At 39.5% G+C, this 17,567-nt stretch overlaps 2 protein-coding genes across 2 annotated transcripts; one reads left to right on the top strand and one right to left on the bottom strand.

Moving 5' to 3' along the window:
* Positions 1-1,283: 1,283 nt before the first annotated feature.
* klf9 (Kruppel like factor 9) lies at positions 1,284-5,584 on the top strand. Its single transcript, XM_028032767.1, has 2 exons — positions 1,284-2,031; positions 3,602-5,584. Exons 1-2 carry the CDS (start codon positions 1,653-1,655, stop codon positions 3,880-3,882), a joined length of 660 nt encoding a protein of 219 aa, XP_027888568.1. The 5' UTR covers positions 1,284-1,652; the 3' UTR covers positions 3,883-5,584.
* Positions 5,237-15,972, bottom strand: fam219ab (family with sequence similarity 219 member Ab). The gene is made up of 6 exons (XM_028032768.1): positions 15,704-15,972; positions 14,005-14,104; positions 12,512-12,617; positions 12,106-12,186; positions 11,963-12,017; positions 5,237-9,262 (listed from the first exon to the last, which is right to left on the bottom strand). The coding sequence occupies exons 1-6, from the start codon at positions 15,779-15,781 to the stop codon at positions 9,104-9,106; spliced, it is 579 nt and encodes a 192-aa protein (XP_027888569.1). The 5' UTR covers positions 15,782-15,972; the 3' UTR covers positions 5,237-9,103.
* Positions 15,973-17,567: the final 1,595 nt, after the last annotated feature.

Here is a 17,567-nt window from a genome sequence, read left to right as displayed (position 1 = left end):
AAACGCTTAATGTGTTTGTATCTCTTTAAGAGTTCAAGTTCAGCTGTAGGGACAGTAGGAATGGGCTATAAGGAGGTGTGTCACATTGAATGAGACATTTTCAATAACACAAAACAGACCACAACAGCTAGTTTCGGTTAACACCTAACAAACATAACTCATATCTCTGTCATGACCCTTAATTTGTAACTTTCTTTAAATAGTGGCCTGATAGTTCTTCTAATCACAAGTCTGTTAATGGAAATAAATGGTCCAACCACCAATTTTAATGAAAGCAGGGTTGGCTGGTTTTGTATGTGCTTTGACCATTTTTACATATAAACTAACTTTCTAATTTCAAAGCATAGTCTATTTCTATGATTTTTAAACTGTGGTACAACTGCCACATCTCTGGCAGTGATATTTGTATCAATTTCATCGGGTAAATACAAAGTAATGTATTAAGCTAGTAATCACAAGTAGGCAAAAAAAGGTGATTTCTTCAAGCACATGGAACTTTGCTTTAGAGAAAAACTACTCTTCATTCGTAAGGCTATCTACTGTTAGCAATACATTACAGTAATAATGCATTTCTGTAGATTTCATGCCTTTAAATATTGGAGCAACACTTTCACTAACCCAAGTATAATCAGAAACTTAATTAGATACAAAACATAAACAGTACTACTGTAGCAATCTCTACGCTTAGATGCACAGTGGCCATATTGAATTTCCAGATTCATGTTTATGAAAACTGTGCCACTCGTATTTTCTGTAGTTTGTTGCTATTGGACCTCGAGAAATCTGATATTGAGTACAAATTTAAAGCACATTTACACAGTGCTAATCATCCAAACGTGTACTACAAGTACCGAATATTTATTTATGATGACGATTTGACGATATTTGTTGATAAAAGCTAAGTTTCACCGTGACCAAACTAATTTTTTCAATTTATGCATTTCATCATTTTATTGTTGTTGTTGTATACAAGCAGCTGTAGTTGCTTTAGTTTAGTTATTTTATTGTTCAACTAAAGTACCTAAGTTTATACTCGCATAAAGTGCCAAGCTAAAACTTTAAAAAATCAATTTTACACTCCGTAATCCATATTTCCCAGCCATATTGTCTACTCAAATGCAATGTCACAAAATCCGGCCTGTGATTGGTCCAACTCTCCGTCGCTCACGTCGGAGAAACGGCAGCTTTAACAGACGAGTCACAGCTGCCATCAGCCAATCACGGCGCAGCTCTATTATGACAGCGGTATTCCGCGAAATTGTTTCTTGGAGTTGAGGGAACTGTCTGTTGCTCACTGTAAAATAGGACAAGTGGACGCCGGAGTGCAAGCACAGAGAACGGTGGAGCATACGTCTCAAAAGCACAATAGCTTAAAGGAGGGGAATAGAGCACGACTAAAGAAGAAGTAAAGGAAAGGAGCACAACTGTTATCTCTTTTGAGGCGGCGTTCATTTGTCCGCCCAGCATCCTAAGAAGAAAACGTTCCGTCTTTTCGAGACCGGGACTGTGAGGTCGGCACGTGTGGATCATTAGCCACGTTTCCAAGGAGGACTGCGGTCTAACTACGAGTCTTATCCCCCTTTCCGGATTGTTTTTCAGACTCCATACAAACTGCACAGACTGTCTCCACTCCACCCAGATCTGCTCCAGCCATGTCGGAGGTTGAGGTCTCTGTGGACTGCGTCCCCACTTGTCCTCTGGAGAGGACAGAGGACGTGTTTAAAGACAGCCAAGAAAACGGCACTTTACTGATGGTGGCGATGATTTTATTGGACTTAAAGAAATGCGGTCCAGACGCTGTCGGCGCAGGAGACAGCAGATGTCTCGGCGGTGCCATCGAAGCGGGAAGGCAGGAGAAAGAGAAAGAGGAGCGGGGGAGCCGTCGGGTGTCTCCGGTTCTCAAAGAGCCCCGGAACAAGGCACCGAGGAGAACGGAGACCCCCGAGAAGAAGCACGGCTGCCCCTTTGCCGGCTGTGGGAAAATGTACGGGAAGTCGTCCCACCTCAAAGCCCACCTCAGGGTCCACACCGGTGAGTGCGGGGCTCAGCCGGTTGACACGCCTACAAAAAGTCACCGGCTCGGTTCTGCCGACAGCAGCAAACCCGCGCTGCGTCACTTGTAGCCGACTATAATTAGCCACAGCCTTCATTATTACATTATTTCAGGCGGATTACGGTAGCGCTACTGATTCCAAAGTCACAGTTTATAATTAAAAAAAAAAATTATTATTATATGCTGGACAAACAGTCGTATCTTTGACTTGTGAAGTGTACGCGCAGAGCACATGTTCCCACTGGAGAGAACACGTTAAGGGACAGGTGGTCCAGTGGGTTCGGCTGCTACGGGAGTGACTGGTCAGGTCATATCATGTCTGCCACTGGCTGAGCAGGCAGAAAAAGAGGCGTGTGTTAGATAAAATGTGTCTTAATGCGTTGTTGACACGCAGCAGCAGGACGCGGGTTCCTGTGGGAACATCGCGTTCTTTCCGTGGGTGACATGTTGTTGGGGTGTAATAAATCACAATGAGCGCTAATTAACTCTAGTCACGATTTATTTGGAGAAGAATTTAAAACGCAGCTATTACTTCGGTCAACATATTGTCTTATGACCCGTCACAAACGTACGGGTCAATCCGTCCCTGTTGTCACTGTATGTTCTTGTACGGAGGTAACCCACCCTGCGCCACCGCTTCCTGATACGTCACCCACCTCCACACCCCTCCGTCCAGTTGTAAACAAGAGCGGACATGTGGTTTCAGTGGCGCACGTGGAAGAGGTGGGGTGTGGCCATGTGTGTTTTTTTTATTATTCTTATCTTCATATACAAACTCTAAATCGAGCAAAAACATTTGGTTACATATCCTAAAGGGGGAAAAAACTATTTTTATGCAGCCAGTTCGTTTTAAGCACACTTATTGTCCCTAAATTACCTTTGTGACGTGGCTCCTCTGAGATGACTTGTAAGTTGTTTGTTTTTTTTCTCTCGAAACATCTGTCCGATGTCTTCCAGGGTCGCGTTGGGACCTAGCTGCAGCGTTCAATGCACCAAAGGCAGGGTACAGAGTGTTAATCTTTTCCAGGGAAACAGAGACACACAGAAGAATTGACAATACATGCACACAGTTACTGGTAGGGAAAAATGAGACTAACCAACCAACTTAACAGTCATGTTTTGGGACTGTGTCACAGCACAAGGAGAGAACCCATGGAGCACTGGAAGAACAAGCTCAATGCAGGACTTTCTTGCTGCAAGGCAGTGCTACACTCTGTTCTGCTGCCTGTGTCTTAAGTAACAGATGTCAGTGAAATGACAGAACGTACAAGAAGAAATCAATCACTAAAACATTCTTTTCAGCTTTATTTTTTATCAGCATAGATTAAATGGAAACACTGTGAAATGCCAGGCAGTTTATCAGACCAGCCACTATCTTAAACATGAAGAACCGTAAATACACATCATCATCTTTTATTGGTGATATTTAAACGGTGATTGGCTGACATTTTTATGAGGCATTAACAAAAAAAAGCACTATAAACTTGTTAATTGTATGATGAACAATTAATAATAAAAATAAGTGATTATGTGTGTGTGTGTTCCCAGGGGAACGTCCCTTCAAATGCACCTGGCCAGACTGCAGTAAGAAGTTCTCCAGATCGGACGAGCTTACACGCCACTACCGCACGCACACGGGCGAGAAGCGCTTCAACTGTCCGCTGTGTGAAAAGTGCTTCATGAGGAGCGACCACCTGACCAAACACGCCCGGCGACACGCGGGCTTCCATCCCAGCATGCTGCAGGGCTCCAGCGTCTCCAAGAGACGGCGCTGCTCCACCTCCATGTCCTCCTCCGACTCTGGGGACCAAAGCCCTGCAGGAATCTGAAACACCTACTGTCCATGATTGGTTTATGTATATATATATATATTTATATATATATATATATATATATATAATATAGAGAGAGCGAGAATGGTGTTTATTAGTAGGTAACAAACCCTGCTGTACCTCCACGTGAATCTCAGTCAGCCAGACAAATATTCAGGGACTTTCCTTTCACACGTGCAACAGCAAGCTGATTATCATTTAACTAGAGTTCGCTGACTCATTCCCTGAGATAATTTATATTTATTAAGGGTTGTTCAGGGTCTGACAGAGAAGACTAGTTATTCTTTTTTTCTTTTTGCCTAGGTTCATTTATGGGTTTTCTGAAAGAATGTCAAATCAAAGTAAAGTTCATTTACGTGAACAGTGTTGCTCTTAGAAACTCGCGCTCCATTTAAAGATGCAGTCAAACATTGGCCACAGCATCTTACAGTGGATCGAATCCGAGTTCTGAAGTTTTAGAAATATTCCTATCGTTCAGTGTGAAGAATGACACACAATTTGTTTTACAGTTACTTTTCCGTCGAACACAATGTGAATGCACTATACAACAGTATTACCATGTAAATAAATTAAACAGGCAGGACATAGATTCAGATTAGTGTAGTTTATGAGAGTGTAATAAGAAAAGTTATAATAAAGAGACGCAGAGCTTAGCTATTTAATTTCATATATGTTTGGCTACAGACCTCAGCTGTGCTTCGAGCTGCTAAAACTGAAATGTTTTTTATGCAACAATAAACTTGCAAATACATGCACATAAAAATAAATCTGAATACATTTACAATACTTCACCAGTCTCATGTGGTGGGAGGGGGATTCGACTTCAACATTTGTGTTTCAATCAGACTTGAATCTTGTTAGAGGTGCAGAAAAATATAACAGGGTAAGACCTTTTGTTAGCTGAAGTCATTGTAAAATATAAAATGTCGTTTGTTTTCATTTTCCAGGCCGTGACGGTTTGTGTTCAGTGGAAGTGTGTGCCTTTGTAGCAGAGGAGAATGTTGACGTCATAATCTCTGGGAAGGTTGGGGGAGATGACCCCTTGAATTGACTTGTTTCATATTCTTCATGTTGCATTTTCTCAGAAACACTTTACCGATCAACAGATCAGTGACTCTCTCCAATACCAACTGTGCCAGTGGCTGTGCATTGAAAACTTTACCTTATTTTGTGTGTAAACTGTGTTTTGTAAGCGACTCATGTCATGTTTTGGTCTTGTCTGATAATATCACACCCCTTTCCCCCATGTGGTGACATGGAAGCACAACATTTTCCAAAATCCTCAAAAATATCTGTTTTTTTTATTGTTATTGTTTGTTGTAGCACTTGTGAGGACTGCCTTCATTACTACTTTGTTGAGAGCGATTGTATTCCATCATGTAGCATGTGTTTCTTTTTGCTTGTCTGGTTATCTTTTATAATATTACTACTAACAAAGTGAGAGGTCTTATTAAATCACTACTTTCCTTAGCTTAATTTTTATATTTGTTCCCACACATTACATATGTTTGCTGAGTGAATTCCTGTTTTTCTTTTGTCGCATAGCTGATTAGATGCTGGTGCCTTTCTGGTGGAAACCCTTTTTTTCTACTGTAACCAGGAACTGTCCGTCCAAACCTCATGCTATTGCAATACACACCACTGTGTAATAATTAATCCTCAACTTTATCATTAAAATAGCTTTTTATTTCCTTTTAAATATTTACCTGTGACTCATTTTTTCCTTATCGTACACACATTTATAGGCATGAGTTAAGAGAGCTGGTCAAACTATAACTCTGAGCAGACAGTTTTCCATTTGCTTTTTGTTTATTAGTCACCTTCATACACTGCACATGACAATAACATTGGTAAATACTGTAATGGAACTGTGTACAATACATAAAAGTCATTTAAAAAAGAAGAAACTCAAGAAAAAATCTACATGTTAAAAACATCTTCCTTCCTCAAATCAACTAAAGATAATTGCAATAAATATATGCACAGCTTTTTAAACTTCTCTGTCCTTAAGGCATAATGTAATTGCATTAAGCAACTGAATCAGAGAAGGGAGTGGGTTGTAAATGAGGGATTCTGGTGCTCCAAGTCGGTGATGTCCTTGATGATGGGATAACAAAATGGTTTCTACCCTATAGGTCAAAGGAAGGTTTGAAGTTGTTTCACCTAATGTTCTGGGATTGTAGGTATGGATGCATGCGTGTGTGAGAGAACAGGGAGCGTCCTTCTAAACTGGACTTGTGTTTTCCTTAATGATTAGCAGCGTCTAGCGTTTGTCACACTCTGTGACACGAGAGATAAACGAGAAGCTCTAACGCCACAAACCGAGTACGGAAAATCTATCTGGACTTTTGTTCCTTTGGCCTTCATAGTGTACCTTGCAAAAGTATTTATGCTCCATTTTTACTTTTCTTTTTAAAAAAAATAAAATAACCACGAATATTAACATATATTACTTGATTTTAATGCGGTAGATCAACACAAAGTATTATATTTTTGTGAAGTGGAAGGAAAATAATCCATGTTTCTTAAAATAGTGGCGTGCATTTTAATAAAAACCGGTGCAAAGAGTAACCGGTATCCGCCTGTGTGCGTAGTACCGCTCTGTGAAAATTTCAACGGTTTGCTAAAACAACATTAGTGTCATTAGTATCTTGAAAATCAAGGAACATACCGGGAACAGTCAGGGATCAATTTGTGGAAAAGGTTACAGCAGAGTTTGGTAAGAAAAGAAGTTTTTACCATTTACCATCTGTAGACCTAAACTGACAGACTGGACAACAACAGATTTATTTAAAGGGACAGGGATCAAGTCCCTTGGTACATCAAGAGGAGCTGCAAGAATCCACGACTCAAATGCAAGAATCAGTTGATGTTACAGCTGCTAGACATAAAGCAGAAGATTTTCAGCTGTAATTGTAAAAATATTACTGCATGTATACCACATTCTTGACATTATTTGTCAGAAATTATGAAAACCATGTATCCTTTTCCTTCTCCTTCACAATTATGATCTACTTTGTGTTGGTGCTTTACATTAAATTCCAATAAAGCACAGTTACATCTGACAACAAAATGTGCTCAAGTCCAAGAGGAGTAAATAATCTTGCAAGGCACAGTAGAAATCTGAGCAATTTACAAAAACAGATCATTTCAGGTAGACCGGGTATGGTTGTAACATGGGGAGAGTTGTCACACCACCAGTTCCACCAATCAGGGATAAGATAGGAGTCACATGATCATTTCAGTGTTTACCCGCTTCCTCCCCAATCCCATATTGTGATTGTCAAGGCTGGAAACAGGCACATGCAGATACTAAGGAGAAAAACGGATTTTGAGGTAAGAAAGTAAATTTTTTGACCATGACTATATTTTTGTTTAGTACTTATACTGTTGCAGATAAAACCATATGACTTACATTAGATGAACGTGTAATTTCTCAGGCAAAATGTGATGCATTTTCCCGTGCTAATTTCAAACCGCTATGCTACTACAGCCAGCTAAACATGGCTGACAGGGTTGGGGTGGGTTGCAACACATCTTTAAAAAGTGTTACAACCTTCCCCTTACATACAACTAAGAACATTTTGATTTTAATAATTTTACAGAAGGCCTAGGCAGTGGATACGAAAGACTGATAGAGGTGTGCCTGCAGATGTTTTAAAAAAGGCATCTGATGAGGTCACAAAGAAGAGCAAGTCAGTCAGATCAGTTGCGAAGGCGCATGGGATCTGCCATGTAACACTGAGCAGATACTGCAAATCACTGCAGAAGCTGAGAGAACAGGGGTCCAGTGATCTTCCCAGTGTAGGTTATTGGAGCAGCAACAAAGTCTTCTCTGAGGTGCAGGAGGAAGTGTTGGCTGACTATTTGACTCAGGCAGCAGACCTGTATTATGGACTGACTTCACGTGAGGTAAGCATATGACAGGTTAGTCACTGGAGACAAGAGAAGAATCGAATACCAGCGTAGGTGCTAGATAAATTGAAAAAACTTTTTGTGTCTATGTACTCTGATTTTCTATTCCTCTTTCTTTTAGGTCAGAAAGTTTGCATATCAACTGGCAGTAACATATAACATCAAACACCCACAAACATGGGATGAGAAGCAGATGGCAGGGCCTGACTGGTTCACATTATTTATGAAGCGGAACCCTAACCTGTCAATAAGGAGTCCTGAGGCAACCAGCCTTACACGGGCCACAAGTTTTAACCGCCAAAATGTGGAACCTTTCTTCAACAGCCTTGGACAGGTCATTGAGAGATACAACTTCGACGGGAGCGATATTGTGTGATAAGTGTTACAGCCATACCCGGTCTCCCCTACGTCACGTTCACTTGTGGTGCAGGAAAGAGTGATATGAACCCATAAAATCTCAAATAAAAAGTGCAAATTGAAAGAAATTCAAAAATCAAGCTTGTGCCACAACAGCAGCAGGTGACTGCACAACAGAAAATTAAATAGGCAAAAGCTACGTGCTTTTATATATTCCTTCATACTTTGCACTCTGGTGGCCTTCATGCAGTTTGTACTACAGCCATTCATGTTTACACATTCATTCATCAACTCTGTGGTTTAACATTTCACTCCAGCGTCGCAGAGAAAGCAGAAATGTCGCAGCGTTTAAGTGTTCAAAGAACTGACCTGTGCTACATAGCAACCTTGCACAGTAAACGGATACAGTACCAGGGGAATTCAAAAGACCACATCCCATATTTCTCGTTACCAGGTACAGGCTCGTTGATCTCATAGTTAGTACATTAAAATAAAAGGAAAAAAATATATTAAAACAAGGCAAACCAGAGCAGAACAGTTGAGTCAGCAGTTATGATCATGTTTGTTGCCAGTCAGGGAAATGGAAACCACTTCACAGCAGCAGCTGACCTTTTTTGTGTCTGTAAACTAATATTAGGGTCACATTGCGTCCGCCAGGAGGAGGGAGCTCTTAAACAGAAGTGTGTCTCCTGCCATAGGAGGAATCCACCACTTTACTGCTTTTACCATTACATATGCTTTCCTCTATGTTCAAGATTTTGTACCAAAGTTTTTATTTGTTAGTGTGATTATTAACCTAATCATCATAGCACTTTACTGTCATGACAATATTCTATAAATGCCTCACATTTTGCCACTCTGGTGGCGAAGTAAACTCACAGCGGATGAAGACAGCGGGTTTAAGTTTGTGAGGGACAAGGGGGCCAGCGGTTTTGGGAGGGAGGGGTTACTGGATTTGGCAGGTCGTAGAGGAGGTCGCCTGGCAGCACATGCAGGTCGGGTTGACTGATTTGGGCGGGATCAGATCCAGGTCCTCGTCATCTGGGATCTCGTCGAGGCGGTAGCCGTCTTTCAGCAGCTGGATGTTCAGATCCTGATTGATTTGCTGAGAAGAGAGAGGAGCAGATGAGTCAGTAAAGAATTGGACCCCTTCAGAGACAAAGAGGATTGTTGTTGTTTTTACCATATGTAAAAATACTACATAAGTAAAATTACATAAGTTAAGATGTATGCACTGCAAATATATTTTTAATATAACCTTTTTGTTGTTAAAATCTGAGATTGTATCTAGATGTTGTTTTAGATCCTTTACAAAGAGGTCATAAACAAAACATTTTCAAAAATAAATGTGGGAAATCAAGTTTTATGTTAATGGAGATCAGAGCAGGTACAGAAAAGATAATCACATGTCTTTGGATAATGTTTACAAGAAGAACAGGAGATTTTGATGTCAGATTTGTATTTTTGAAAAAAAAATGTTTGGTTGAATACATAATAAAAAAATCTACTTGTTTGACTTCATTAATGAAAAATAATTTCTGGGGAAGATGGCATGTTTTTACCCAATTTGGATTATGTACAAATGCGTTTCAATATTATACAAAGGATGTAGATGAAACCAAATTTTCTTGATATACAGATCAAATATAGCTAATGTAATGGAGATCTGGTCAAGGTACAAATGTGTATTTCCTCATTTTTAAAAACATTTTTTGCCGAGTGACTGAATAACTTTAAGTTTGAGATTGTATCATTAAAGAACGGCTTCTGAAAGCATATGATGGGTGACACAAGGGAGCTAATGATTAGGAATAATCTGTAAAACAAAAAGTCTTTTAAACCTTTTCACCACAACACAAACATGAAAATAGGCAACTAATAGCTACGTTTCATCAGAGAGATGGTTAAACCCTTTCTACTTCGGTCCTTAGGGTTAGGGTTGACCCTTTCACTTTTTAGACATTAGTAAAACAAAAATCCAGGCATGTCTTTGCATCTGAGTCTTCTTAAATTTTCCTAAATGTAAGCTGACAAGTGAGGACAATGTCAGACCGGTTGCAAAATCTGGTTGTTATGCTGATCATAATTACAGTTAATCCAAGAATAAATAAACATTACAGCAGAGTCTAATCTGGATCTCATTTCTACACATATATAGTCAAGCTTTCAGCACAACGTTCAATATCTTTGTGGAAAACAGATTTGCTAATGTGAGGTTGTTTGAAAGACGACTTTAAACCCCCACAGTTCGTCCACTGTGAAAAACAACATATTCTGTAAAACCCTTTATGAAGAAGAGACCCAACCCAGTGGATATTTCTACCTTGAAACACTCATTGATCTGTTGACTACTGAAGCTAGAACAATGTTGGAAAGCTAAGACTGTCCGTTCTTATGAATTAGTCTAGTAAAACATAAAAGTGGTAACCATGGCGCTCTCACAGATGGCTGCAGGCATCGCTGCTTGGATCTTTGTCTTGATCACGACAACTAATCCCCTGGTGTGATTCTTCGTGTTCATAAGGTGTCCTTGTTTCCATGAAAGCTGGAAGCAAAGTGTTTTGTAAAGAAACATCTGTGTGCTTCAATAAAGAGTTCCCATCAGAAATAACACTTATCATCAAGCGTGAATCACTGATAGGACTTAGAATTTTAATTATACATTTCAACTCTATTTTTACAGGGTCAAATGATACTAAAGCAAACATACGTGATTTTATTCAAAATAAACACATGCAGGTGTATATGCATATACCTGACTAAGATTTCGTCAAACTGGTTCAACCTGAACCTCAAAGGCATTCATTTTCAGATAGCTATTCCATATGCTTAATATTTGCATGTTTTATCTATTCAATAGCTGCTTTTAAAGTTGTTTGGGATACGTTTTCCTGTTGGAAAACCCAACAGTTTCAACCATCTGACCCTAATGACAACCATCAGATGAAATAAAAACAGTTAAAAGCAGCTCAGGATCCATCGAGGCTCAAGCAAACCGTGAACTGGAAACTGCTAGTTTCATCGTCTAAATGAGGCCAATTTTACATTATTATGAACTAAAAAGGTGTTGGTCAAAGAAACTCCTGCTTAAACATCAACATCTTCAATCTTAGCTGAAGTTTGCCCTGCTGCATAGAAAGTCAAGAGCTTTCTGGAAAAAAAAATGATTATGAGATGAAACAAAAGTTTGGCCACAGGGACAAGTATGCACAAACAAATCATTAAAGGCACAAAATTGATTTGACTTTGATCAGTGTATGTAAGTTTCTCCCAGATCTTTATTATTACTCATACTTTGAGAGTTACAATAGAAATTCAGTATCAGCAGGTGAACTGGGTTACAATGTTTCTACTCCTCATCTTTTATTCACACAGCCACAAGTCAGTGTAAATATATCAGCACCCAGATGGAAAACTGCTGTAAAGAGATTGCATTTAGGATTCCTCTGAGAAATGAACATGTTCTCCCTGTAATGCAAGCTGCACGTTCCTTTAAAAACAAAATGTGCAGAAACTGAGGAAAAAGCATTTTGTGGCATTTACATCTTGCTTTATGCTTCAAACACTTTTTTTGTGCAGGCGCACCTGCGGTTTAATCATGCGCTTGCAGTGAGAGAGGACGCCTACATAATTAGCATGGATTTGCAGGATGGGCTTAAATAAGCTTGCCTGAAGACTGGCTTATAAAGGCATCGTGCTTTCCTTTCCGACAACCGTGAAGAATCGAGGCAAAGGAACGAGGGATGGAAGACTATTAAGTAGTAAATAGGAGGGAAGGAAGTAGAGTGCACCGCAGTTGTCTCACCTCTGCAGAAGAATATCCAGACGACGAGTATCTAGACATGTCGAAATCATCGTCACTGCAGTACAGAGATACATGTTAGCAGTTCTTTTTCTGGATCCTCAAAAGTGTGCGTACAAAAACAAAGCATGTTTCTGTCATCTTACCTGTCGGTATCTAAGGCCACCAGGGGCTTTTCGTCTGGGCTCTGGTCTAAAGATGAATAACCTTTATTGGGTACTACCAACCTGCGGTGGAGTGAAAAAAGGGGAACGGGAGGGGGTAAGGCAGGAGCAGTGAGAACATGACAAGCAGAGTTGATGAGAGAGTCATAAAGACTGGCCTAAAGGCTCAGCTACAGCTGCACTACAGGAACAACAGAAGCATGGAAGAAGTCTGCTTACTGACTCAAACATTACAAACCCCAAATCAATATAGCTATTTTTGAAGACATATGGACTGAGAGAAGTAAAGCAAGCTTTGAATACTCCGACAAGGCTGGAGTAATCTAGACAGGAGTGTTTTTTTACTGATTTCTTCCACGAACCTTCAACCACAGTGCCAATTTCTTACCGTGTTCTGGCCATGACGTTGTTCTTCTTGGGCTGCTGGTTAACCGGACTACCTACAGTGTTGTTGTTCTTTAATGAGCCCTTCCTGGCCAGGTCTCTTTGTTTCTCTGCACACGAGATAGGACCAGATTAATAAGAAAACAACATTACGGCTGACCTTCCCTCCATCCAGGACTTGTTCGGGTCTAAAGGCAGGAAGGAGGAGGGCAGCTAAAATGTTTATTACACTTTATTACACATTACATTTATTACACAAAAAAGTTGACTGTTTGGAAATCATCAGTAGTCAGGATTTGCAAATTGAAGAAACAAAACAACTCACAGCTATTTGTTAATTAAGGGATGTCATATTAATGTCATGTTAAACACCTAACTCTCGGCTGCCAATGGAAGCAGAAAGTCCAACTAACCTATTAGTCAGCAGCTCGTTAAAATTGTGTTAAACAGCGTATTTATATGTGTATTAATCAGAATACTACATAAGCTGATATTCTTATGCTACTTTTATACAGTTTTATTTTAAATATTTTTGGGAATGTAGTGATACAATGAGACTGTGGTATATCTTACTTAAATGCTAATCTAATTACAAGAAATATTTACCATTTGAAACCAAAGTCTGACACCAAATATCCTTCTCGTTGTTGAGGCCAGCAGCAAAATAATACACACAAGATTTAGTAATCATGTGTTTCTTTCAGATAAATGAAATCTTTATTTACAGTCGATTTTAAGTTTCTCGGTGACTGAGAAAAATTACTCCTTAGATTCATATGCAACAAGGTCAGTTTATGCTACAATTATATTATGACAACCTCATCTGTATGTCAACGTTTTGCAGAGGTTCTGCTAATGAACCACCATTTGATTCAGGTGTGTTGAACCAGGGAGAGAACTGAAACATGCAGGACGCTGACATTGTTCTTTGTACCACTAATTGTACTCCCTTATTTATCTCCCTCCCATGTTCTCTCAGGCATTGTCAGATTCTTCTGATTGTTGATACTTGCTGTTTTTGCTCTTGTTTGTGTCTTTGTTCACTGTTCAGACTTCACTTTGGTTTTGTTGCTGTTGGACTTCCACCTCTGTACGCATCACTATGTTTTACTTGCTTACAAGCTTTTAAAAAACTTTCAGCCCACCATTCTCCTGGATCTAGCCACATGACAGATAATGACATTGCTGCTATTCGCCACTGGACTCTGTCCAGGGTTCTGAAACTAAGTTAATTATTTTTGTCATCTTTAATTTTGGTAAATCAGCTGAGTGACTGCTTGGATGAAGGGAACTCACAGATGACATTTTGTAATGGTTTAAAAACCAAATGATTACACAAGTACTTGACATAATAATCCATACTGGAAACATTCAGTCACCTCAGTCCTAAATAATTAACAATTAAATTAAAAACTTCAAATCTTTTAATCATATTTATTGAATTATTGTGCATTTTACACATATTTGCTGATTCCTACATTTACATATATTTCTTACCTATTTTCATCTGGAGGGGTGAGGGCTTATAGTTGATAGTAACAGCTTCTCCTTCTCTGGTGTCGGACTCTGCCTCCGAGGCAGTGGAAGAAGCCGGGTCCTGGATTGAAAAGAAACCCCACCAGAGACAGAAAGATGAGCACAAATACATAATTCTGATCCTAACATTAATTATTCATATCTTTTTACCCACTATGAAGACAATATGGTAAGATACATAGCGATTTTAAGTACGTGTTGATGATGTAAATAAAATAAAAAATGGACTTAGAAAACAAAAAGAATGGTGCTACAATTCCTTAAATGGGTGCTGGTTTCTCTAGGTCATGCATAGGGTTTCATACTTTCAGTAAAACAAAGGTCACAGTTGTAATAAAAACAAGCTTCCAAAACCAACTAGGAACATTATGAACAAGTTGATGGAAATGCCATGTGGCAAATACAACACAATCTATATAAAGTGTATTCAGAGGGTCAACTCTAAACAATTCGTATTCTATTTGCCATTTAACAAACAAAATTACTGACCAGCATGTTATGAAACTTCACCAGGGACAACATTGCCTTGGAGCTGGGCAGTGGAGACCGCCCTGCAGGTTTATATTGTTGCTATATCTTAACAAATTGATTGTAGAAAGAAACCTTCATCTATCATTAAACTCAGTACTAGATAGATGTCAAAATATTCTTGTAAATAATAACACTATTACTACTAATAAAAATAACAATAATAATGATGATGATGGTGATGATAATAATAACTGATCCTCTTAATATCAGATTTATTAATGTAAAAACATAAAATATGGGATAAAATAAATAAGCAAAAAAAACATTGCCATTGAATATTACATATATAATAAAAGATGAAAATAAAAAACAAAACAAAAGTACCTTTTCTTTGACCACTTGACAAAATTACAACCGTTTTTCAGAGAGCAAGAAGCTCTATGCATGCCCCAGATATAAGAAATCTTTTTATTATTATTATTATTATTTATTCAGTTCGAATGAAACATCTATTGTAAAGTAGGGAGAGAACAGCCCCGATTCAGTGTTCATATGGGATCCGGTGATTAATGGAAATCAGAGAAAAGATCAGATTGCCGAGAGTCTCGTCTGGTTGGAGCTGGGCAGTGGAGGCCGCCCTGCAGGCTGCAGTATCTTGGGGCTCCGCTACAGGCCACAGAGCGCTCCGCTGTAGCAAGCTACCCCGAATTACATCAAAAGGCGTGGGTTTGATTTGATACAGGCAACAAACAAAATATCCCGATTTAATCTAGTCAAAGTGCAGCGAGAGGCGTCGAAGAAAGAGCAACCTGCTGCTGATGCTGATGATGTAGCAGCAGCAGCAGCAGCAGCAGCAGAGACTCAGGACGGGATGCTTGTTTACGCCAGACATGACGGATGCTGCGCAGGAGAGAGGACATTGCCTGCGTGACATAGAGGAACAAGGATTCCTCTTTTTGAACACGTCAGCCACATCAGTGTTGTACCATATACCATATACCGTAGTGCCTGTTAAAAACTTGCAGAGACTCAAACTACATCAGCATAACTCCCGGTGTGTGATGGATTGGGTACAGGCCTCATTTGATTCCCATCCTCTAATCTAATTGTATGTTATTTGAAAATATGAACGTGACAGACAGCAGAGTCATTATCTCCAGGCAACGTGAAGCAGACCCCAGGGACTCACCAGCGGCTGCATCTCGGACTGCATCTCTGCCTCCTGCACCGCGCTCGGTACCTGGAATCTGTCTATTTCCTCCATCATGTTGGCGATGTTCAGCTTTTCTTTTCTTCTCCTTTAAACAATCCGATCGCTTCACCGCGTGATCACCAGGACGGCGTTCAGCCTCAGAACCGGATCAATCCCTCTGGTTCTCCGGTGCCGAGCTTCATCCCAGCTGACTCTGTGTCGACGGTGGTCTGACTGGTGTGGTGACGGCGACTCCACCACCCACTTCCGGGGAGGGGTATCCCAAGCGGCGGTCCGTGGACCCAAATCAGGTCTTATTTAGAAAATGACATGGTCTTCCGGAAAAAAAACAACCCCCTTCCGCCCCCCAAAAACAAACAAAAAAGGCTGGCTCAATTTAAAAACTGTAAAATGTCCATAATTCACAGACCCAAAACAACATAAAAAATTAATATTTAATTTTGCACTGATCAAAAAGAAATAAATTCAGTTAGTAGAACATGTGTGCTGAAAACATTGGATAAAAAGGCAACATGACTGGATTTTCCTTTCTACTTTTAAATTTACACAAACAATAAAGAGTCAAAGTTAATAACACTAAAGTGTAGTCAATGTTAAACTTAATGTTTTACATATATTTACCTTTTTTTTTGCTTCCTAAATGAATTATGGCCAAAGTGTTGCAGGTTCTCTCTCAGAAATTAACCCAAAACAAGAAAACAAGCAGATGGAATCAGATTTTACTACAATCTGTTAACTTTCCAATTATAAAGTTTAGTGGTAACATTATCTCCATAATTCAAGCCCAATGGTTTTGTCTGATTATAATTTGCTCATTTGTGGTGATTCTGAACCACAAAGTCATTCAATTCAAATTAATAGCTTCTCTATCATAAAATCAACTGTATCAGAAATTTCATTTCTGATACAGTTGCATAAAGTATTTGATTTGTTATTTTTTGCTCAGACATTACTCATGAGCAACGGGAGCTTTGTTTTGTTGCAGTTCAGTAACAAGAGTTCTCTAGCAATTGCCCCTAAACCTAATAAATGGCTGTGTCATCCGAGGAGTCAACAAACAATATCAAGCATTTGCAATAGCTAGTAAACGCTGAAGTCTTTTGTGCTGCTGTGGAAGGATTTGGTTCACTCCACTTGTAGAATTGCTGAAGTTCGGCCAGATTGGAGGTTTTAGAATTAGAAGGGACATTTTTAGAATTATACCACAGGATTTCAGTCAAATTTGAGTTCAGAGTTTGACTAAGTCTATGGAAGCCTTCACTTTAGTTATTTTTTATTTTATCGTGGTCCGTTCAGAGGTGGACTTGCTGTTGTGGTTTGAATTACAGCCCTGCTGGATACCTAAAGTGGGCTGGAGCTCAGGATCCCAAACTGATGAGAAACTTTCTGGTGCAGAGCAGAATTCATAGTTTCATTGATTATGGCGAGTTGTCCAAATCCTAATGCAGCTAAGCAGCCCAAACCGACACACACACCACCACAATGTTTGACTCTTGATATGCCGACGTTCTTTTTCTAAATTGCTGTTTTACTTTTAGACTAGTTGTAATTGAATGAACACCTTCCAAAAAGTTGCACTTTTTCTTTGTCATACACAGAATACTTTCCCAGAAGTTATGAGGTACTAAAGGTGTTTTGTTTTTGGCTAGTTGAAGATGGTCTTTAATGTTCTGTTTGATCAGAACTGGTTTTGGCCTTGATATTTAAACATGGATTCAATTCTGTCCCAGTTTCCTGCTTATTGTTGAATCATGAATACTGAGCTGAGCTGAGGTAAATTATGCCTGCAGTGCCTTTCCACACTAATGAGCCCACCTGGTACTCACCTCAATGGAGACAG

This window comes from Xiphophorus couchianus, chromosome 12, assembly GCF_001444195.1.
Source record: "Xiphophorus couchianus chromosome 12, X_couchianus-1.0, whole genome shotgun sequence".
Taxonomy (NCBI): Eukaryota; Metazoa; Chordata; class Actinopteri; order Cyprinodontiformes; family Poeciliidae; genus Xiphophorus; species Xiphophorus couchianus.
The sequence above is the reverse complement of the archived record's forward strand: the minus strand, read 5'-3'. Positions and strand labels throughout refer to the sequence as shown.

Excerpts from the sequence above, each read along its gene's own strand:
- fam219ab (XM_028032768.1), bottom strand. The coding sequence starts at position 15,781 with ATGATGGAGGAAATAGACAGATTCCAGGTACCGAGCGCGGTGCAGGAG. Across the intron at positions 12,187-12,511 it reads AACGTCATGGCCAGAACACG|GTTGGTAGTACCCAATAAAG; the intron begins GTAAGAAATTGG and ends ACTCCACCGCAG. Across the intron at positions 12,018-12,105 it reads GTGGCCTTAGATACCGACAG|TGACGATGATTTCGACATGT; the intron begins GTAAGATGACAG and ends TCTGTACTGCAG.
- klf9 (XM_028032767.1), top strand. The coding sequence starts at position 1,653 with ATGTCGGAGGTTGAGGTCTCTGTGGACTGCGTCCCCACTTGTCCTCTG. Across the intron at positions 2,032-3,601 it reads CCACCTCAGGGTCCACACCG|GGGAACGTCCCTTCAAATGC; the intron begins GTGAGTGCGGGG and ends GTGTGTTCCCAG.